Source organism: Girardinichthys multiradiatus, chromosome 19 (assembly GCF_021462225.1).
Source record: "Girardinichthys multiradiatus isolate DD_20200921_A chromosome 19, DD_fGirMul_XY1, whole genome shotgun sequence".
NCBI lineage: Eukaryota > Metazoa > Chordata > Actinopteri > Cyprinodontiformes > Goodeidae > Girardinichthys > Girardinichthys multiradiatus.
The window spans coordinates 33,981,345-34,006,011 of record NC_061811.1 but is presented as its reverse complement, the minus strand read 5'-3'; the positions used below and the strand labels follow the sequence as shown (position 1 = coordinate 34,006,011).

General features: G+C 39.7%; 1 protein-coding gene across 4 annotated transcripts in view; it reads left to right on the top strand.

Moving 5' to 3' along the window:
- atrn (attractin) overlaps positions 1 to 24,667 on the top strand; it is a 184,306-nt gene that overhangs the window by 138,272 nt on the left and 21,367 nt on the right. For 2 of the 4 annotated variants that reach the window (XM_047346206.1, XM_047346205.1), the window contains exon 27: positions 23,006 to 23,113. In XM_047346206.1, the coding sequence (XP_047202162.1) occupies positions 23,006 to 23,113 (108 nt within the window). Of the gene's footprint in view, positions 1 to 3,823; positions 4,640 to 23,005; positions 23,114 to 24,667 lie in introns of those variants that run through there. The other 2 variants (XM_047346208.1, XM_047346210.1) reach the window with 2 other exon arrangements.

The following is a 24,667-nucleotide window of genomic DNA, read 5'->3' as shown; positions in this document are numbered from 1 at the left end:
CCCTCAATTTTCTGTGCAACTTTGTTCTAAATTCAGTTGTCCTAAACGGTTTACTGTAGATGTACAAATAAAGACACCCCCTCATTTTAAAAAACTCCATCAAATAAATATACGTTTTATAATCAATAATTAGACATTTTAATCCTCCTGGAAAATGTCATTTTAATGAGAAAATATTAAAATCAATTCTTTGGAGTTAGAATCTGGCTGGGTGCCGTTGACGAAACAAAAGAGAGACTTTGGGCTTATTTCTGGACAAAGGTAACCTCAAAATGTGTTTTTTAATAACAATTTTCCCCCACCTGTGTAATTACTTTGTGTAAACAGAACCTTGGCAGGCTGCCTCCCTTCCTTAAAAGCCTGTGTGGTTCCAATTAGAGAGTTCCCTCTAGTTTGATCAGACACAGTGCATTGTTCTACATTAGTTGTGCTGCAATGTAGGAAAAATGTTTTGGACCCAAAGCTAACATGAACCTCTGATTGAAAATACAGCATCATGTTTTAATCATTTGCCTAGTAAATCTTGAATTCTAAATGACTATATATGTGTAATAATGAAAATATCAAGTCATTTATTTTCATTCCATGTACAATATATCAAAAACATACCATGAAACAAAATTGCTTTTCTCTTAATCTTAAGATTAGCTGATTTAAAAAAAAAAAAAGTACTTCAGATGAGAACAGCACTTTTTATGTCTCTTTAGTCCCAAGCAGCAAGAGGACCCCCACCCCCATTGATGCTTAAGGTTTTAGGTCAGACTTGTTCCACCATGACCCGTGTTTTGTAGTAGATCCAGGAAAAATGTTCTTATGGAGCCGACCAAAAACAAAACCACTGAAGTTTTGTGAATTTTTATGTTCCTGGTTTCATGGAGCTGATATCCAGGATAGAGCCCTGCTTTGGGACTGGAATACCTCAGTACCCAAGGCAAATCTCACTGGACCGAACAGTTTTAACATAGACATTAGGTCCCAAGATCGTTGGAAGGATGGAGAGTACAACTGAGGTTGGAATTAAAATCAAGACTGGAGACTAGAGAAAAAATGCATTTTATAATGGAATAATATAATCACTAAATTGAACAGATTAATTTCAATTTAAACCTCTGTTTCGCAAAGAACGCTTTCCTGCGCTGCCAAGCTTTCAAATTTCATTTTGAACATCCATCAGAGAGAACATTGAGTCTCTTACTCTGCCCAGTAATTTCAAGTATGACAGCCGTCCCAGATTCATTGTCTGTCATATTTTATTTTATTTTTAATGTTCTGATCCATTGTTTTGTATTAATATTCAGCAATTCCGAAATTAGCAAATATTTTTTCCAGATGTTTTTGTGTGTTTCATCGGTTCTTGTGATATTGTTTTGTTGATTTTCGTATTTATATATTTATTTTTTTACTGCACAGATATATTATTTTTGATTTTTGGCCTCCGTGTAGATAAGAATTAGTGATTCAAAGCAGAGGGATTTTTGGTTAATATATCTTATTTCTTCTGCTCTTGTTAAACTGCAATGCACTGCACTGCACCGCAAATTCAGTGGGAATACATTTATTGATTCCGACATAAATTGAAATGGTGGGGCCTGAAATGAAAAGAGACAGACAGCGGGAGTAATGGTCAAAAATTCAGTGTAAGCGGTTGGGAGTAGGATTAAAAAGATAGTCTGGTGCAGGGCTCTACTCCAGGGGGCGAACATTAACAAGAAAACGCAAGTTGTGTAGTTGTCTCCTACAGGTTAGCTTTAAGCCGGCCTTTCAACCTCTTGCGTCCTACTGACCACTCTCCTCTAATCACACCTCATTCTGTGCATCGTCCATCTGCCAATAGGTACGTTATAAGGTTGATCTTATCTTTGATGCTTTTGTATCAGTGCTGTGAGGCAGCCCAGTGAAAGGCCTTTATCTGATGCATCAACACAACACGGGAGATCAAGAATCACTTCCTTTCCTACTTCACAATAAGAGACTCAAACGTACAGAGGGTGAAGCTTAAAACGCTCACTTTCGAATTTGGGGTTCATAACAATAACTTGCACTTAATTCACATGAGAAATGTTATTGTGGTTTTTGAAAGCAAAATTTCAATACACCTCCAGTTTAAAATACAAATAAAGGAATAAAACAATTGTTTTATGACATTTAGTCAATACAGTATTTCATTAATAGGTATTTTTGAATAGTGAGTTGACACACCTTTAGGAAAACGAGGACATCTGTGTACTAAGATGGGAGCATCAATCGATATCCTTTTATTAAGCATTGGAAGGCCCCTGTAGATTCACATGAGCATTGTTTTAAATTCTGTGAGCAATGCCTTCCATCTCCTCCTCCCTCCTGAGGTCAGCATTTGCCGCACCATCGCTCCGCACAAAAGGCCTACTTCTGAGGTGATCAATCCTGATGTAAGAGGTAAGAGCAGGGGTGCTCAGATGATGACAGTGAGAGAGTGCAGAAGAGCAAGAGACAGCACTGAAGGTCACACACAAAGACAACTGACTATACTTTTTGAAAAGTTGCATGCTTCATATCTTCTTTATAAAATAGCAACCTCTGCATATTCATTCCAACCATCCCTGTGCCTGATAAGAAGTGAGTTCATCAAGCTGTGACAGAAAAGAGGTTAGCTAAAGCTTCAACAGTCTTGTTACTCTCATAGCTGATGCATAGCATTGCATTTATCTTTCTCAGGATAGCAAATAAAGGTTTATGGTTGGTTTTAGTTCGGCGACCTTATTTGGGGTTGGAAAACCTCATTCGAGAAATTTGCTAAAAACGATGCATGCAAACATATAGATTAGTGTGGCTTCTTCACTGCTACACCTGTCACAGCAAGGACCTTAACTCTGGTACTCCCAAGCTAACTAGGAGTTGGAGAAGTGGGTTCTGATCTACCTTAAATTGTAATAACGAGTTGTGGGCATAAAGTGATGTTTAATTTACCAGAGTAAGGACTGAAACAATCCAACCCAAAAATAATCATCATAGAATAGAAAGAGGCACCTGGAAAGTTGGAGAAATGGGATTGAAGAAAATGTATTGAGATGCTATCAATCCATCCATTTGTCTATTAATCACCTATTCATCATTGTGATCCTTAATCATCTTCTCCCTATTCTGCCTATCCAAGACCAGCAAAAAAAAAATCAAAAATGGAGCGGTTTTTGAAGAGCTTGTGGACCTTGTAGATCGCCAGCAAAGTAATGGGATTTTTATACTTTCCTATGTGTGAACAGTAATTTAAGTAATGTTATAAGCTACAGTAAAAAAGAGAAGTTGAGGAGTGACTCCCCACCCTTCAGCTAGGTTTTCTAAAGGGCAAGACATAGTCGGGCCTGCAACAAATATCATGCAACATCAGATACATTCTGGGAAATAATGCAGTGTGACTGCTGCTTCTGCCAACGTCTTATTCCTGTCCTCCTTTGTCCTGAATTTGCCTAGTGTGCCAGGTTTTAAATGCTCGGGGGGGTTTGCCTTTTCAAATGTAAGATGAGATTTTGGAATCTAGAGTGATTGAGGATTTAGGGATGAATATGGGCAATTATTTAAATAAATAAAAAATAAAATCATAAAAAACAGGATATTCATTTTGACTGAATGAATACAGTCAAAGTACATTTAAGTACATTTAAAATTTTTTTAAAAAATAAAGTTCAGGAAAATTTGTTCCATCTGCTTTTTTCTAAATCTATAAGCCAAAATTGCCACTTTCTTCATTTTGATGTCATTACACTTTTAAATTGACTTGCTATGTTTAAGACAATCAGCCTGACATCCATACTTTATATCTCATCCTCAATTTATCATTTTTCCTCAGATCTTCTCCGTTCAATCCTCCTACTCACCATGTCTACTTCTTCCTGATGCCCAAGGGGTCTCATTTGAAATGTCGGCTACCGGCTAACTCCACCACCCTCTAGAGTTTTGTAATTTCCCTTCACCACTCTACAGTGATCATCCACCAGTCTAATGTCCAAAACAGAATGTTTGAAAAATTTTCGTGGTTCATTTATTGTGGTATAATCCTTTGCTTAATCTCTTGTTATTGAACGATAGCTTCCTACCACATTTTTTTTTTAGAACAGAATGTTATTTACTGTTCTGTGTGCACATGGAAAAGCTGATTGTGTCTTTGAGCTGCTACTTGTCTTTGTTTTGTGAAGACTCCTGGACCCTTGCTAATCTTTCTTCTGCTCAGACTTTGCATATCATTAGGTAGGATCAGTGCCTGCGCTTACATTACTCACTGTTTACAACCTTTTCACACATCTCAACTCCTTGCACTATGGGTGACCTTCATTTGATCTGGTAACATTTAAGTTTCATTCTAGCAATCGTTCTTCTCATATGAGGCTCATTGGAGGCACAGAAATGCAGTCAAAGCTTCACTCATGTTCTTTTTAATTGTATTCCATTTTATTCCAAGTTTCTTTTACTAATACATGCTGTTCTCTTTTTGTTTTTAGGTTTTTGTTCTTCCTTCACAGGCCTTTACACCTAATATTTACACCTTCTTCACAAGTCTACACATGCTTGTTAAAATGCCAAGTATTTGTGATGTCAATACAATTGTCCATATTAAATATTTTAAGTGATTTTTTCACCTCTAATGTGATAAATATATATAATGCCATGTAGAGTTTGCCTCAATTCTTCATTTTAATTAACTTCAAGCTGTTCATCCACCTGATTTTGTCCCACTGGGGATGGTTATTGAGGTTGCACAACAGGCTTCAGTTTACTTTAACTGGGATGGAGAAAGACAGAAGACAATAAGGAGAACTTGAGAAAAAAGACCAAAAATGTTAAGGTGCCTGTCAAAAAAAGGGAGAAGCAAACATCATCTACAGTAAACAGTGTTAGCTTAGCATAACAGCACAATGTCAACATTAACTTCACAGATGGATGTAGACCTAAAGGGCTTTCACACCAAAACCAGGATTCACTGAGCTATTTTCAGGAGCCTGTGTTAAACCCTGTGGGGCTCAACTGAAAAGGGCATTGATGTCACAGCAGAGTTCAGGTCAGAGTTTTCAAATAAACAAGTGCACCATGGCTGCATTTAATTTGCAAACTTAAATTTTTTTTCTTGGGCTAAAACCAACAATAGAACTAAACCTGATGTGTGATAGAGAGGAAGAGAAAAAACATTAAGAGGATTAAGAGAAAAATATGATGAGACTTTATGATTCAAAGAGCAGTGTGGAATTAGTGAAGGAACTCTGTTTTGGCCTGGAGTGGTTTGATAGATACCCTACTTCCATTGGCTGCGCGAGAATTCCCTCAGCCAAAAGAGATTCAGAGATGCAATGTACAAGCTCCACGGAGCTGCTGTGGAGCTGTCCTCCACTTGTGCTTTGATCAGTGCAAAACCGTAGTCATCATTACAGCAAACAATACTTCATACATTAAAGTATGAAGTACAAATGTGTAAAGATTTTCATGATTACTGACCGTAGGTGGTAGGCTGGGAGATGCGCATGAATGTGAGCAGGCACGGTTCTGATGAAGAAAAGGTGGGGGTCACAAGGGACACATAAAAACAAGTTTAGAGGGAAAAATTTATACTCTGCAAGGACAACCTTTTGACTCAATTTCAACACTCAGTCTTCTTGGGTACACACCTGCCATCAATTATAGAGAATCTGATCAACCATTTCAGGTGACCACCTCATGAAGTTCAATGAGAGAATGCCAAGACTGTGCAAAACAGTAATAAAGCAATAGGGGCTATTGAAGAATCCAAAGTATAGAAGACGTTTTTGGGTCATTTCATATTTTGTTTGTTACATAATTCTATCTGCTTTCACTTCATAGTTTTGATGTCTTTACTACCATTAAATGACAAAGGTATGGCCAAATTTCATATTTTGGCCTCAGATGTGTTTATTTTTCAGTTAAATTGTACAGGTTATCATGATCTCATTTTTTAACATTACTGAAGCTGGTATTAACAGGGTGAACTGACCTTTTCATTTCCCCTGTCATATTTTTATCTTGATAAACATCTACCTTCATGTTAGTTTCTTTCCCTGTAAGCATTATGAGTTCTGGGCATGAGTTCTGCTTGGACAGTTAAATATGGAAGTTATCTTGTTTTGTTTGTTTTGACTAACCTAATTCAGCAGATCAATTCGCCCTTTACCAGTTCATACCACCATTTTGTAACCACATGTTGCCATTTCATCCGTTCCTACCCCTATTTCATACTCGTAATCAAATCATTTTCATATTACTTTTTGTGGTTAAGTACTCTTTTTAGTCGTGGGCATTAATAGTCATAAAAACACTTAAATCTCTATAAATTTTGTAATCTTTTATGAAAACGTATTACTCCTTTTTTTGGGTGAAGTACCTATTTGGGTCAGTTGACAGATTAGAACCCCTGATCAAACCAAAATAGCCTGGCCTTCTTCTGGTAAATCTAATTTGTTGGAGTCATAAAACCACATTTCCTAAAGATAAGACTGAGTAGGATGTAAAAAATTACTTTAAACTGTTGGTTTTAAAGAGATGTGAAGCAAAGCCCCGGCGGGAAGAAATTGTGACCCATGGTCAGTACCACATATCCTGTGACAGGCTGCTCGATTTTATGCTTGAAAACGTTTGATATGACACTGGTTAAAGTAGAACAGTATGAAACTTCGAAGGGGTAAAATTACCAGCGCCCAATTAGTTTTTTTGTTGTTGTTGTTTTTTTTCTCGCTGTGCCACTTTACGCCAGCAGATGGCGGATACGTCAGTCAAGTCATCTGAGTGGTGCGTCCACACCTAGCGTCATGTCAGCAAAACTTCAGATAAAGCAGCACAGTCTTACTTTGAATATGACTGCGTTTTTGATAAAATCGAGTGTCTTGTAGTGTAGGGTGACCAGACGTCCCCAGCTAAAGCTGTCCCCGAAAATGTCCTTGATTTTGGCGTTTTGTGAATGAGAAATGTTGTGTGTAGACTTACTACAATAGCTGTGGGTAGAAAGCGCAAGTGAGCATGTTTTTAACAACAGCTGTTATGGTAGTTGGTGGCTCTGCTGTTAACGTTATAGACGGAGTAAAAGAAGAAGAGCCGAGTGCGCCGCCTTGGACTGGGTTGATCCTGGCCGTTATCAGAATCAGCTTTATTGCCAAGTTCGTACATACAAACAAGGAATTTGACTCCGGTACACTTTGCTCTTTGGTTTTGGTTTTGCATTACAGAATATACATATTTACAATGTACAATATACACATATGTAATAAAAAGGTGCATTTGCAACATCTGTATGCTGTTGTTTTGGTACTCTATTGAATGTTCAACAGAGAAACAGCCTGGGGGAAGAAACGGTCTCTGTGGCGGCTGGTTTTAGTGAACAGTGCTCTGTAGCGGCGGCCTGAAGGTAAAGCTCTGAACAGTTTATGTGCAGGGTGTGTGGGGTCTGCAGAGATTTTAGCAGCTCTTTTCCTGACCCTTGACCTGTATAAGTCCTGGATGTAGGGAAGGTCAGTCCTGATTATTCTCTCTGCAGTCCTGATTATTCGTTGCAGTCTGCACCTGTCCTGTTTTGTGGATGAGCCAAACCACACTGAGATGGATGAAGACAGGACAGATTGAATGATGGCAGTGTAGAAGATGACCAGCAGCTCCTCTGTAAGGTTGAACTTCTTGAGTTGCCTCAGGAAGTACAGTCTCTGTTGGGTCTTCTTTCGAACAGTGTCTATGTGTGAAGACCATCTCAGGTCCTCAGAGATGGTGGTTCCTAAGAACTTGAAGTGGCCCACGGCTGACACAGTGTTGTTGAGGATGGTGAGGGGGGTGTATTGGGGTGGTGTTCTCCGAAAGTCCACCACCATTTCCACAGTCTTGAGTGGGTTGAGTTCAACCCACTCATGATGAAGGTTTGTTTCGCGGTAGGAAGCATTACTAGTGTTGTCAACAATCAAAAAAATGGTTAAAAAAAAATGTTACAAAACACATGGCTTGGATGTGTTTTGTTTTACGAAAGGTGTGGACACAAATTCTAAACCAAGTTTTTATGAACAAACAGAACAGCAAATAGAAAGACAAGAGCACAACTCCCTGATTTGGGAATATGGAGCAACAGTGTCAACAAGGATTCATCCATTATAAGATGTTTTAGAATCGATTGGTGACCTTTAGTTTATATTTCCTGAGTTAGTTATTAGATGTTTTGCTTTATTACAGTGATTTTGCACTCAGGCTGAGGGGTGTTTTCCACTCAGTTTGGACATATGAAAGTTACTGAAAGGAGTCAGAAATAGGGAAACTGAATGAGGCAATAACTGCATGAACTGAGAATGATGAGAAGGGAGAGAGAATCACCTGGTTAAATGTGCATTTCTTCTGTTGTATGAGCCTGTAGCTCCAAGTAAAAATAGTTTTTTTAATTTTTGCTAAATATGGCAATTTTGGTATTTCATCACCTGAGGAAAATAGTTAAATAATTAAAGAAAAGTTCATATTTAAAGTATTATCCTAGTTTCCTACTATCTAAAAATATCCAACTACTATAGGGTATCTGAAACAAAATCCTATTTTATTTGTTAAATTGTAATTTTTCAGTATGTTATACGCTCTAATGTTTTTGGAGAGGATTGTGATCATATTATGTCTCTTGTAGAATAGTGAACGTCTGATAGACGAGGAGAGAGGAGGAAAATAGAAAGAACAGTAAAGCTAAGAGCAAGGACAGAGCAGATGAGTGTTAAACAAAGGAGGAGAGTAAAGAAGACAGATGCTACTACTGCTATTGTTTTATTACTCATAGGAAAGGCTAACAGTGTGGATAGACTTCCCTGCTGTTACACTTGATTTTTATACTTTATGAGTAAATATTTTAAAATAAATGAAACTGTAACTGTACCAATGTTTTCATTATATCTTGATAACATTTATTTCTCTTAATCTCTGAGCTGGAAATGTCCCCAGATTTGATTTCAGGAAAAAAGATTAAAACTATAACTGAAACTAATCAAAACTAAACTGAAACTAAGCATTTTCAAAAAATAAAAACTAAACTAAAATAGCAAACAAATGCTAAAAACTAATTAAAACTAAAATAGAATCGAAAATGTGAAGTCAAAACTAAATAAAAATAAAAACTAATGAAAATTGCAAAACTATTAAAACCTTGAATCAGATTCACTGGATTAACTATTTAACAAGAAGTTGTTGGCCTGGATGGAGCATGCAGCGCAATACCAGGGTGGAAAGACATCAGCCAAGACCTATAGAGAAGGAATTTAAAAAAATTTGGACTTTCTGTTTAACCTTTTCTATAGTGTTGTTTTTTTTGTTTTTTTGTTTTTTCTCAAAATTGTTGTTTTTTTTGCCCATGCAGAAGAATCCCACAAAGATTCTCTAAAGTCAGATTTTCAACTTGGAAAATCAGAGTTCTCCAAGCAGCCATGAGTCGATCCAATATAACTGCTACACATTTAAAATACAGGGAAAATCACTGCAGGTATCACCTATATATAAGCACTTCAGATGTTTGAAGCTATTTAAAAAAGGGGCACACATAGTGCATTGCAAGTTATATTTTTGAATGGTTCCCTGGTATTGGTTGAATGCATAAAATCTAGAGAAATATATTAGCTTGTATTTAGTTTGCACAAGAATGCGCTTAACGGATGGGTGTCATCATTCGCAGATCAAAAAAATGTCTTAATGCCACATTTGAAGGTAAATAATAAGCTGTGTCAGTGTTGAATGTTTGTTGAAGTAATAGTAAGCATATATGCCAGTCTTTCTGCAGAATCTGAGCGGGGCATTTGGTCAATTTCCAGTCCCTGGTTTCTGTAATGATTTGAATTTTTTATTGATTCTGATCTCTCTTGAAAAAGTATAATGGAAGAAGATATAAGAACAGCACTCAAAAAGATAGAGAGATAAAGACAAACATCTAAAGAAAAGAAAGCTGCACACTTTGTAGAAAATGATAAATGTTTACATTTTGTTAGTGTTTTTAATAACAGTTTAATTATGCTGCGCCTATATTGATTGATATACTAAATTGATTAACGCAATCAATAGTTATATTGCTGTTATTAAAATAACTTAATAATCATGTCTAATTTAAGGGTTTGTATTGGCTAGTGCACTGCAACCCCCAACCCCAGATGACATTCCTAGGGGGAAGCACTGCATTGTGAATAAAATTGAAATAGATTGTTAAATATTTCAATAAAATGACATCAGTGACTTTAAACTTTACATGTGTAGGTTGCTTAGTCTCAGGACAGCAAGTCATAAAATGTTCAGGCAAATTCAGCTTCTTTTGCTCCCAATGTTTTTGTTTCATCCTCACTCAAACTCAACAATTTAACACATTTCTTTATATCTTCAGTCCCACAGATCTATTTCAAATTGAGTCAGTTCAAATGAGCAGCTTCAAACTGACTCCCTGTGTCTTCTGACTACATTGTTTTGATAAAATACTCTTCCAGTGAATCTCAATTGGTTTGTTTGATGGCTTCTGTTTTTTTCTGAGCACGTTAACATAATGTTTTTCTATTTCATCCCAGTAAAGTGTCTGTGTTAAACATGCGTGCATTGCTCTCTTTTCTTTAGCTTTTTCATGAGCTGCCCTTCTTTGATGGAGTTTATTTTAGCCCTGTGGATAAAGAGGTGCAGTCTTTGGAGTGTGTACACGTGTAAGGTGTATGGACACCAGGATGGACACCAGTATGGACACCAGGATGTGCGGAAATAATGAAGCAAGGTGCAGCTTTCCTTCTGTGCATCTGAGGGATGATTGAGACCTCTCCAGCGACAGCATTTTTAAACAGGCCATCAATAAATAAATGGCTTTATTTAGTGGGCTGAGATGTGCTGCACATTTGCTGCATGTGTGACGGTCCACGTGCAGTGGTACGAGGACACAGGATGTGTGTGTTTGTGTGTGTTCACTGCACCCAGGGACTCAGCTTTCATTCTTCTTTTTCCAGCTAGGGACGGACGCTTTGAACGCCTTTGTCTTTCTCTCTCTCATTTTTTTCTTCCTCTACACTCTGTTCAGCTTTTTTTCTTTCCATCTTCACATCTCGTCCCCCTTCAACTTCCTTTCCTATTTCTTGTTAGTCTGTCTCCGATGTGCTCCTTTTTCTGCTCTCCCTCCCGACAATGAGTGTTTTGCTGACGCACTCAGTCTCTTTGGCACACTGCTGCTCACTTTGACAATGCTCAAATACAATCCCCCCAGACAGCTTAAGTGAGCCTGTGTGCCAGTGTGAATATAAACATGTTTGAATGCACCAGCATCTGTTCTCAGGCTACAATTGCTGACTTGTAACATTACACTTAAGCACAAGCTCTACCAGTTTGATCTGACAGCAAAACTATTCAGTGTGGATGTTCTTACTGTGTGAAGAACTGCCTATTTATTATCAGTATCAGTGAGATGTTTAAACAAGAGGTCAGAGGAAACACATACTGCCTTTTTTCAGCCAGCTACTTCCCTATTCATAGATATGAAGTAATATGACAGCTAACCTAAGGTTTGGACATATTTATGTCCACGTGCACAGTGACTCTGTTTGTATTATTTTTGGATCGGTTTGACCAGTTTTCACTTTAGCCTCATATGTAGCAATAAAGTGTTGGTTTGTCAATTAGCCACTAAAGAGACATAAAAGATAATAAAAAAAAGAAGTTATGTGATTTGTTTTTAACCTGAAATTCAGCAGTGTTTGTTCTCCATGTGATTCCAGAGGTATAACTTGTTTGAATCCTGTTGCACTGATGTCTTCATCAACAAGATTCCTTGTTGTTTATATATTTTTTATCAGGCTCGAGGTGTCCTTTAAATATTCTGGGTTTGGTGCCACTGTTTGGAGCTGAGTTTTATCATCGCTGTCTGTGCAAAACACTGGACTCAGAAATCCAGGGGGGACATGACTCTCTCAGTTAGCAGTTTGAATTATATTCGAGAATCGAACAATAGAAGCGGTGACAAACTTGAAAGCTCTTCACACAAAAAAATTCAATATGCCACCGTTCTCTGGTGTGGCTTTTTGTCTGTCTCGTCCTTAATTACTGTTTTATTAAATTTTATATGGTCTTGTGTGTTTTGAATACCACACCAAGCTTGACTTGATAAATTGATGCAGTTCAAAAATAGGTCTTTCAAAATTCCAGCGTGCATTTACAATACAGTTCCAGCTTTAATTTTCTGTTTTAAAGTTAATATGATTTGTCAATAAACAGTTGAGGTCTCATGGCACGACATCTTGTGACATTAAAACACTACAAAAGTTCTCATTACCGTGTTGTATCGATGTTTGGGACTCTTATTTTGAAGTAAGAAAGGAAGTACAGTTATATTGACAGTCTGCTAATAAAGACTGCTGGTAAACAACACTTGGTTACAAAACAGTAAAGGAGCTTCAACTACTTTTAAACTGTTTTTTGCAGCAGCATTTTGTATACTTGAAAGGAGAAAAATGGTGAACAAGTGATTTGTAAGCACCATGACTGGCTAACAGCTAGCCAAAATTAGCATCTATTTCAAAGCTTCTCATCCACACTATGCTTAAGGCTTATACAGTACTTTTCAATGAGTCTGAACTACATTTGATCATCTGTAGGGACAAATGTAAAATACGTTGATCAACTTATTTTAATTTGTTCATTGAACAGAGATTCTTTAAACCTGTTTTTTGAGATTTTGGAAACCTCTTTCTATTTCTGTAAACAGTTTTCAATCCTTATTTTGGCATTGGATCACATTAGAATGAGACAAGCATAGAAAATACAATACAGTAATATTCTAAAACTTAGAATGTTATTGAAAAGTTTATTTATTCCAGTAGCCCAGAACACATTATATTGACAGATTACATACAGGTCAATGTTTTCAAGCCTTTAATTCTGTTAATTATGATGATTTTCATCAGACCAATTAAAAACAAAAAACATTTTTATTATAGAGATGTGGCTCAATGAGTATGTTTAATACCTGCTGCCAAATGAACCTCACCTGAGCCTAATCAATTCTAATTTATTAAAGATGACTATGTTGACGAGTCGAATCCGAATTAAATGCTGATTATAGATTTGTTAAAGCAGTTTGTCGAAAACGTTATTCTGTAAAAACAAAAAAAATTGGTCATTCTTAGATTTTCCACAAAATATTGCCAAAATCTTGTCTCATTTTGGTCTTGTAAACCCAATATAATGAAGCATCTGGTGAGCTGGATGTATCATCACTCTTGTATAATTGTTCGAGTGTTTTCCAGTTATTTTTTCTTTTTTGTGGCATTGTATTGAAAATGCATCATTGTCTGAAAATAATGTGAAAACATTGTTAATAATAAGCGAGAAGTGTTTTAAATTGGATGGATCAAGTCATTGATTTGTGCTCATACTGTTTTATAATCCATGTGCCAGTGTTTGTTAAGCATGGGTTTCTCCATGTTTATTTTATTTGAGTATTTCCCTTCAGGCAGGTTGGTTAGTCTGTTGTAATTTAGTTATGCCTGCTGAGATAAATTCTCTCTGTATGCGGGTGTTTGGGGTAATTCATTCAAAGCTGAGGAACAGTGTGATTGGTCTTGTGCAGATGTCTTAAACCTGAAGCAACGCTTGCCTTTATGCGACCATCTCTATTCACACGTATTGCAAGGTTTTTGTGCAGTTTGTCCTGCCGCAGTAAATGTTTTTTTGTCAAATATTACTTCCATTTTCAGACACACAGTCACACTAACTGGCCTGCAGAAAACTAAGAGTCAAATTAAGAAGTAGGAGACATTCACTGTAGCGCTCCAGAGCCTGGTTATCTTTGGAGTGCTGAGTGTTTGCTGTACTGCAGCTGCCTACTCACATCACAGGATAATGAGATTTGTTGGAAATGTACAATATGCTGTGAAGGAGTTCTTCCAGAATGGTTAATCCTTAAATTTTGCTTCAATTCTGCTGCCTTCTAAAACCTGATGGTGGGAGTCCAGCTGTTAAAAAGAAACAATAAATAAAGGAGACCGACATGGATAATTTTAGGCCTTTAATGATGCATTCGAACCAGTTTTCTTTCTGACAACATACAACTACAGTTATTTCAAAAACTATAAATTGCTCCACAACTTTAAATTCAGTGCTGGTTTTCACAATGTTGCATACAGGCTTTAATATATCCATACACCCCTACCGATATGCAGATAAATCATTTAGGAAGTTGCAGAGAAACCACACACTCTCTGCACCTGTCAACAAGATACTGGCATAATAATGGCTGGATATTAGACAACTCTTCTAATCAGTATTGGCTCCTTGAAATCGGTGAGTTTCTTAGCACATGCCAGGCCTTGATTGCTATTCAGTACATTTTTAACATTATTGAGGTCAGAGCATTGGGTGGCCTATTCAGGAAGTTTTATGTTCTTTCGTTCGTTCGTCGTCTTCCGCTTATCCAGGACCGGGTCGCGGGGGCAGCAGACTCAGCAGAGATGCCCAGACGTCCCTCTCTCCAGACACCTCCTCCAGCTCCTCCAGGGGGAGCCCAAGGCGTTCCCAGGCCAGCCGAGAGACATAGTCCCTCCAGCGTGTCCTGGGCCGTCCCCTGGGCCTCCTCCCGGTGGGACGTGCCTGGAACACCTCCCGAGGAAGGCGTCCAGAAGGCATCCGGTATAGATGCCCGAGCCACCTCAACTGGCTCCTCTCGATGTGGAGGAGCAGCGGCTCTACTCCGAGCTCCTCCCGGATGGCCGAGCTCCTCACCCTATCTCTAAGGGAGTGCCCGGCCACCCTACGGAGGAAGCTCATTTCAGCTGCTTGTATCCGTGATCTCGTTCTTTCGGTCATGACCCAAAGTTCATGGCTATAGGTGAGGGTAGGAACGTAGACCGACTAGTAAATTGAGAGCTTTGCTTTCGGCTCAGCTCTCTCTTCACCACAATGGACCGGCACAGCGCCCCCATTACTGTGGCAGCCGCACCGATCCGTCTGTCGATCTCCCGCTCCATTCTTCCCTCACTCGTGAACAAGACCCCGAGATACTTAAACTCCTCCACTTGAGGCAGGAACTCCCCTCCAACCTGAAGAGGACAAGCCACCCTTTTCCGGTCGAGTACCATGGCCTCAGACTTGGAGGAGCTGATCCTCATCCCAGCCGCTCCACACTCGGCTGCGAACCGCCACAGCGCATGCTGTAGGTCTTGGCTAGAGTGGGCCAGCAGGACCACGTCATCCGCAAAAAGAAGAGACGAAATCCACTGGTCCCCAAACCAGACCCCCTCCGGCCCTTGGCTGCATCTAGAAATCCTGTCCATAAAAGTTATGAACAGGACCGGCGACAAAGGGCAGCCCTGCCGGAGTCCAACATGCACTGGGAACAGGTCCGACTTAGTGCCGGCCATGCAGACCAAACTCCTGCTCCGCTCGTACAGGGACCGGATGGCCCCTAATAAAGGGCCCCCGATTCCATACTCCTGGAGCACCCCCCACAGGGCATCACGAGGGACACAGTCGAATGCCTTCTCCAGGTCCACAAAACACATGTGAACCAGTTGGGCAAACTCCCATGAACCCTCGAGCACCCTGTAGAGGGTATAGAGCTGGTCCAGTGTTCCACGGCTGGGACGAAAACCACACTGTTCCTCCTGAAGCCGAGATTCGACTATCGGTCGGACTCTCCTCTCCAATACCCTGGCGTAGGCCTTACCAGGGAGGCTGAGGAGTGTGATCCCCCTGTAGTTGGAACACACCCTCCGGTCCCCCTTCTTATAAAGGGGGACCACCACCCCAGTCTGTCAGTCCAGAGGCACTGTCCCCGACCGCCATGCAATGTTGAAGAGGCGTGTCAACCATGACAGCCCTACAACATCCAGACACTTGAGGTACTCAGGGCGGATCTCATCCACCCCCGAAGCCTTGCCACCGCGGAGCTTTTTAACCACCTCGGTGACTTCAGCCTGGGTGATGAAAGAGTCCAACCCTGAGTCCCCAGCCTCTGTTTCCACCACGGAATGCGTGATGGCAGGATTGAGGAGATCCTCGAAGTACTCCTTCCACCGCCCGATAATTTCCTCAGTCGAGGTCAGCAGTCTCCTGCCCCCACTATAAACAGTGTTGGCAAAGCACTGCTTCCCCCTCCTGAGGCGCCGGACGGTTTGCCAGAATCGCTTTGGGGCCAACCGGTAGTCCTTCTCCATGGCCTCACCGAACTCTTCCCAGGCCCGAGTTTTTGCCTCTGCCACAGCCCGGGCCGCAGCACGCTTGGCCTCACGGTACCCGTCAGCCGCCTCAGGAGTCCCACAAGCCAACCACAGCCGATAGGACTCCTTCTTCAGCTTAACAGCATCCCTTACTGCCGGTGTCCACCACCGGGTTCTGGGATTGCCGCCACGACAGGCACCGCAGACCTTAGGAGATGGGTTCCAGAGCCCACGCTGTGCGTGGAGGCGAGCCCGACTATTTCTAGTCGATATCTCTCGACCTCCCGCACAAGCTCAGGCTCCTTCCCCCCCAGCGAGGTGACATTCCACGTCCCTAGAGCCAGCCTAAGCATCCGGGGATCGGGCCGCTGAGGTCTCCACCTAAAACCCTATGCAGTTTTAGGTGGAGACCTCAAGTTTTATGTAAGCCTTCTAAAACTATTTTGTGTGTGTTAGGAGTCATTGTCCTACTGTATCCAAGTTCCAGCTGTCTGACCCAAACTGCCATCCTCAGATGAAATGAAAACCATTTACAATTAGGAACAACCCTGGAACCACCAGGGCTCAAGCCGATCATAAACCAGAACGTTCTGTAGTACCAGTGTCCATGTCCACTGTGTAGGGTTTACCATTAACGTGCCTTTAAAGTGTCCCTTCAAGGTAGAAGCGGTACTCAAATATCGAAACTTTACTGCACGATTGACGTTTGCAGTTGCTCGCATGAACGAGCCAATGTTTATAGTCGGACAAGATGAACACTGATCTATTTTGGCCACTATGATCAGACGTACAAAATCAAGGTGAGCCTTTCAAACCTAAAACCCTGGTTCAACAGTCAAGCATGGTGCTGGCAGCATCATGCTGAGGGTCTGTTTTGCTGTCACAGGTACTAGTGCATTGCACAAGGTGGATGTATTAATAAAAGAAGACCTTCAAATTATTCAACCTTCCCTTGGATCAACAAGGGGTATGTCTAAACTTGAAGACTATTGGGTGTTCCACCAGGACAATGATCTTAAACCCACTTTAAAGTTGGTTCTGATGTGGATAAAGCAGGTATTGGCTATGTTTTCTGACAGGAAACCAACCAATTTAAATACCAGAATTATGCCTGAGGCTACAACAAAATGTGTAGTTTCTTTGCAACTTCAAAGTCATTTATCCAAATAGTAGGAGGGCTGTATGTAGTGTGTGTGTGAATAAAAAATTGAGTTGAAATAAAGACCGTCATGCCCATGATGAGAGCATGTAGACTCTGACCAGCCCTGTAGGATAGTGGATAGGAAAGCTGCTGAACCGGAGTTTTGAAAAACATCTGACTTCATAATTTGTATCTTTGGTTCATTTTTATGGCATTCAGTAACCCTTAAAACATGTTGTTGTTGTTGTGCTGTTTAGCCCAATGAATTGTAAACATGCTTCAGATTGTCTTGGTGTTTGAAGTATTCACAAGAAATTTGCAGAACTCTGTCCTACAATAAGATTATATGCCATTATTTTTGAATCAATAAACATGTATTCTGGAAAGGAGAGAAATATTGTTCAGCGTTAGAACCAAAGGCTGCGGCCTCAGCCAACTGTTGCTGTTTAAACTGAGGTTAGCTGTACGTTAGGCAGGAGACCAAGCTGTTTACAGATCAGTTCAGTGAGGTGGACGGAATCTAAAAAGCTTGTTTACTGCAACATTCAGATGCTTCCCCTTCTGCTTTTTATCCAGTAAATCAATTTGGCTGCTTTGTGCCACTCAAGGGGTTGTGCTTATGAGAAAAGATGTTGTCTGCATGCAGATTCCTACCATCCAGACGGTAATGTAGCTGTCTGGTTCATCAACACAATAAAGACAGAATTTCTTCCAGTTTCTTATGAGTTTAGTTCATTATCTGGCTCACAGAGAGTTTAGTTTTAGTTGGACAGAAGATGGCACATGATTAGTGTTTAATAGGATTATCCTTTATAGTGTAATAGATGAATATATAACTCAAAGGCAAAGCACATCAGCCTTCCGTTACGAGGGAAACGTGTCTGCAGTTGCATGTTGTGTTGTTACACGCTCCGCTGTCTTTGCCGTGATGAGACTACATGTTTTGCCTGTCAAACGCTTCATGCAACCATATGTCTAATCATGACACATCTACATTCAGCACATTGAGTTGCTCATTTACATTTTCATTACTTTTTGTATGATGTTGAATAGTCTGAGGAGTGAGCAGATCAGCCACTTCAGACTGGTTTTACTTGTTTGTTATTATGAGGCAACTCCTTGCCTCTTTGTTTGGATTCATTCATACTTCATGCCTGTTGTTGTTCTACTATTATGTTTCTATTTATAGCTTCTTGTAGTGTAGGGTGTCATGAGTGATTTGGTTTATGTTAGGTTTTCTCTTTGTTGTGAGAGCGGTAATGAACTCCCTCTAATATTGTACGTCCTCCACAGTAAGGCTTTTTCACATTCAGCAGCTTCTTTACGTCCTTTAATGCTTTATTAATCTGAAACATCACCAAGGCAACTCCTGTTACTGAAAAATATTGAGTTTGTGTGACAAAACCTTCTGAACGTGCCATGAACAAACATGTTGTTCCAGGTCCTTTAACCTAAATGGTCTGATTGGTGATGTTATTGGTGCAGAGTTGGCGTGCTAACTGTGGGATCGGGAATCAGATGTGCTTCATCCTCTAGCTGCCACTTACGTGTTATGTGACATTTGTCTTGGGTTGTCAGTTTTAAGGGTTAAATGCTTTTAGTTTTTTTGTGGGAGGGTTATGAGAGAAGGGTGCCTACATAGTCTGGAAAAGTCTGGAATTTGGTTTAAGTATTTTAAGGGCTTGACAAGGTACGGGGAAAAAAATTAAGGTAAGTTATTTGTATTTGCAGACCTTAATTCTTTGGTCTAAAAGTTCTCGTCATCAGTCAATCAGCGACCCAGCTCTGCTTCTAATTGCTGATCAACGTTTTTTACATTTCCACTGGTATTTTTACAATTTATCTGCATTAATCTTTAACTCCCTTCACAGATTCACCATCAGAATTAAGTCAGGACTCTGGCTTGGCTACTCCAAAATGTTATTACTTCCAGTCAGAAAAACACTTTAAATATGGGCAATAAATGGACTTTGTCCTTCAGAATTGTTAGCTTGAAAAAAGTTTGGAATTTTCACATGAAAATGATGTGTAGATACCTGTCCTCTGGCCTTACTCAGACTAAAAGACTGAGCCTACTTCTTTTTATCCAGACAGTAGGTATTCAGAGAGCTTTCTGCTGCAGATGGCAGAGTACCCCTGGGGAAGGTAAATTCAGGTTAGACAGACTGCAGTGTTCACTGAATATTTAAAAGACTCTTTGGTTAAAGAAAGAAACCTGGTTTAATTCTATCACTGTATTTTCACAAATATTTCAAATAAATATGTACAACATCATTTCATTACATTTATTCAAAACAGGAAACGTAATGACGTAGAAAAGTTTCACTCTCACACCTAAAAGTACAGTTTTGCTTTAAATATCCCCTTACAACTTTGTGCAACCTCTGACTTCATTTTAAACACCTCCATGACATTGAAAAAAACTTGGAGTCTTCCTTATTCAGCGCCAGCGTCTACTCTGTACAGAGCTTAGTAAGGCGCTCACTCTAACAACAATCTGAACCAGTTTCTCTGTGCGTCTCTTGTTGTCACAGTGTCGTTTTATTGCTGTTAGCTCTTCATTTCTGTGTTGTACATTAAGCTTTCATTTAAATTCTTAAAAACTTTATTTGAAAATACAAAATTAAAAAGTGATGATTAAACAATGGGAAGCTTTAAACACTGATCAGTATGGTCATACTGGGCTTCCAACAGGTTAGCGCAATATTTCTTGACACCATGCTGGTTTCATCACTGCCAGTTGCCTAACAGCCTGTAAAGACTATCAAACATTTTAAACTGTGAACTACTGTGATCCGGATTGTTCTTGGTAAGACTTCAGATCGCTGTCGGCCTCAAATATCACTTAATAACAAATTTTGATAACTCCTTTTGTTAAGGAAAACACTGAGGGATGAAAGGCTCCAGCTCAGCTGTTTGAGCTGAGGGGAGTTCTGGGAGATCTGGAACGGGAACAGTTGCTAGAGTTGAAGGGGTTGGTTGGCTCCACAAAGAGAATTTGTGATAAGAACATTTTCTTCTCCAAGTTTTTATTGCACAGAGAGAGAAAAAGAGAGAGAGACGGTGTCCTTCTGGCTTCTACTGTAACCCCTATTAAGGATATCATTCTAAGTGTCACATTTAGGAGGAAGGTGCTGACATGTCAATAAGCCCTTTGGGAGCCTCACAGAGGATGAAAGCACTCAGCGGATTAATTGAAAGCTGTCGAGGGGTTCACTTGAGGACCGGTGGCCTCTTGCTACACAAATAGTTTATGTGTGATTCCCACTGTCAGCACACTTTCAAGTTGAATCGCAGCAATGCCCTGTGCAGGCACCTGTTTCTTTCATGCCGACTCTTTTTAATGGGACAAAGGCCTATGGAATGTGCCACGCTTCTTATGATTGTTGGTCTAAAAACAAAACTGTAACCACACACACATCAAGCCTCTTTGGCACAGCTTGATTTCCTTTGAGTTGAAGTGGCAGTGGACATATCTGATTATGATCAATAGTCTAACTCTTGTTCTTATGGCAGCTTCAGATGTTTTAAGGGTCTTGAAGTTAGTAATCGGGTAATGGTGTTTTGACAGTCAATGCTGTTTATCTTAACTTTGACAGTCAGTGATGAGTGCCCTCTCATCCTTTTTGTACTGTTGTTGCTCACATATAGGCTCTTTTAAGTTGGTCTCTTCCTTCTCCACTCTAATTATCCCCACATCATTGTCTATTTGTATTCTTTAGCTTCTGTTTATTGTCCCACTCTCCATCCTTTCATAATAACCTCTCCTCCTCTTCCTCCTTTGGCCAAGGTCCATGTTGTAAATCAAAAGAAAATGAGGATGGGCCGCTGCCTTGTACTGTTAGAAAGTTTATAATTAACAGAGTACAGTTTGAAGGTGCTGGTTATTTGTTTTCTAACATGTATTTGTTGTTTTGCATCATACTAGGATTCCAAAAACTGCTTTTTGTGTGACTAGTTTTAAAAAACTAAAGTAAGATTTCATTTGATGAAGAGGTTTCCTGTCAGAAAATTCCCCCACCCCCACCCCTCAGCTGTGACAAATTGGATGCAAGAGTACTCTTTATTTATCTTACAAGTTGTGAGGCATTAGTTTTAAATCAAGCTTAGCCCCTAATTAGTAGACATGGGCTGTGAAATCTGTTGGTGACCGGAACTGAGTCCTCCAGAGATGTGATGTGGTTATTGTTGTCTCTTAAGTCTCTGACTTAAATCGCTTTGGACTAGATATCATTTTAAATCTCCAAGACTTTTTGAAACATGTTCTCTGCTGGATGCAAAAATATCTCTCCTACAAAAACAAACTGAAGTTGAAGTCACACACAGATAGGTTCAGTCAGTGGGTCGGACTCTCCTATTTATTAGCATGTATTAAAATTGATCTACATAGTTATGTTCAGAATTCCTGAAGCAGCTTCTGCGTGCGTCTCACAAAAGTATTCACACCCATTGAACTTTTTCATATTTAGAAAAAAAAACTAAATGAATAATAGGAATTGATACGTGGTTTAAAAAAACCTTTTACAAAATAACCTCTGAAAACTGTTGCATGCATTCATATATGGCCCCCTTTAATCTGATGCCCTAAATATAATCCAGTGTCACCAATATGGAGTGGAAGTAATAGTTATCCTCTCAACAGATTTTCCCTCTTGAGCAATCTGTGCAGCTCTTCCAAAGTAAGCGTGGACGTCCGGGCTTCTTGTCTAACCTGTCTGTTTAGGTCAGGGGTGTCAAACTCTAGTCCTCCAGGGTTGATGTCCTGCAACTTTTTCATGTGTCTCTGCTTCAACGCACTTGAATGATATAATTTGGTCGTTAGGAGGACTCCGTAGATCTTGATTGCATTGAGAGAAGGTAATTTAGCCATTTGATTCAGATGTGCTGAACCAGGGATACATCTAAAAATAAATAGACACCAGCTTACGAACCACTGGAGTTGGACAACCCTGATTTCGGTGGGTGCCAGTTGTGCCATATTCTCTCTCTTTGAGTCGTTCAAACTTAGGGCATTGTTTTTTAAGTTGCCCTGCTTTAAACTTCTAAGCTCTTTATCCCTTACCTATCAGCTCTGTTCCTTTCCACATGTTGTGCATGTTTTCTGATGTGACTACTTCTGGCGTTTCTGAGTTTGATGTCACCGCTTAGTCTCATGGCACACTGGGTAGATTCCTCATTAAATCAAATATGGACTATGCATGAGTCCAAAACCCTTAGATCTTACAATGCAGACCATATAAGTAAGCGATTAAAGAGATGCTGATCAGAAGATAAGCCAAGCTGCTTTGTGCATATGCTTCAGCTGGGACTCGCGAGGGAATCTTCACAGCTCAGCATCACTGAAGTTCAACCGAGACAGAGATAGTTGGTCATTTCCAGAACATCTATAGAGCTACTGGCTGTCAATCATATACATGTATTGATTTGTAGAAGATTATTGTAGTGGATCAGATTGAGACTCTGTCTTTGTAAATACTTCATCCTAAATCTCTCTGATTGGTATCAGATTATATCTTGTATGAGACACGCTTGGTAATTGTCTGAATGCTCTCATTAAAGTTAGATCGCCTTTAGAGAAACACTGTGTTGAGACATATTAGCTCAGCAGCTTTCGGTAAAACAAATCAGGATCAAAGATATGTGTCTGATTGAAGAATCGACAGTTTAGTCATTATTAACTTACTGCTGTCTGACTGTGTTTTTTCTTTTCTTCTAGCAACTGCTGAGGGAGATGCAGCAGATGGCCAGTCGACCTTTTGCCACCATCAACGTAGCTTTGGAGGCAGACGAAGAGCCACCTGACCTGATAGGAGGAAATGTAAAGGTGATTGTAACTTTGTCTCAAGGAAACCTCAGTTAAACCCCACTGATGCATCTTTTTGTCTGTGTTAAGAGCTCCATAATCAGGGAACTCCTTCTACTACTGTCAGGGTTGCAAATCTACCCTTATGTATGAGCCTAGATGTGTTGCAGCTAGCTGTCATCCAAGATCAGTCAGGCTGAATGGATATTTTTTAAGTCATGTTCTCTATACTGACCAGTAGTATCACATTTTTAGGATTAAGCTTTTGACTAAAATGCATTGATGGTCGAATATGGCATATGACCCTTAACAGGTTTGTCATATTGAATGATAACACATCCCAGCCCAGTCATTCCAATTAAACTAGTTATGTTAATCAGTTCTAGTTATAAATTCATGCAGATGAAGATACAACATGTAGGTAGGGATGGGTACCTATCACATTTGAACAGATACAGTACCTCCTTGAGAAAAATCTTGTGCTTAACCAGGTGTTTCCTCAGGTTAGAAGTATTCCCCCTCTGGCCTTGCACTTCGCATCACAAACATTACAACAAGCGTAATCTGCATCGCATTTTGAAAACTTTAGCCCTACTTTCAAGCCCCTTCCATCAGCCATGCTTTGACTGTACCAGCGGCTACTGACGTTATTACGCTCTTGTGCATACAATGCTGTGTTCATGTCCTGCATGGAAAATCGCCCATTCTTCTACTCCCTCAGTGTTACCATGATGCATTTAGGTACCGAAACATGGTACCGTTTGATTTTACGATAATGAATACTCAGTAGTACTGGCAGAATTTGGTCAGTACCTATAAAAAATGCAGGATATAGGTATATTTACATATGAAATGATAATAGTCTTATTCCCACATTAGAGATACTCATAGTGCAGAGTGTGAAGATCTGTGCGCCTGTTATCCATCCGTCCATCTATCCGTCCGTGTCTGTGTAATCCATGAAGGCAGTGGAGTCACGCATGCGCAGCATGATAAACACACTGAATTATGTGTTAAACAAAAAGTGTGAAATAACTCTAAAACTTTTTATATTTTAGTTTCTAAAAATAGCTTTGATTACTGCTTTGCTCTCTTGGCATTCTCTCCCTGAGCTTCATGAGGTGGTCACCTGAAATGTTTTTCCAAAGAGTCTTGAAAGAACTTGCCAGAGGTTCATTGAGAGACGGCCAGAGGTTAATATTTCAGTTATCACAGCAAAGGGCGGCTACTTTAAGGAATCTAAATTATAAAACATATTTAAAGTTTTTTTTACAATTTTTCGTTTGCTACATAATTCCATATGTGTGCCTTCACAGTTTTAATGCCTTCAGTGAGAATCTATGTACAATGTAAATAGTCATAAACATAAAGAAAACCATTAAATGAGAAAGTGTGTCTAAAACTTTGGACTGGTAGAGTAAAAAGAGAATAGATAGATATAAATAAAACGTAGAAATAGACAGATATACATTTGAAACTTTTACACTGGACCAAAAAGTCATGTTAAAATAAACATTTAGGTAAAATTGTTGCTAACTGGAGTTGCTTATTTTTCCATTTGTGTTTGTTGAGAAG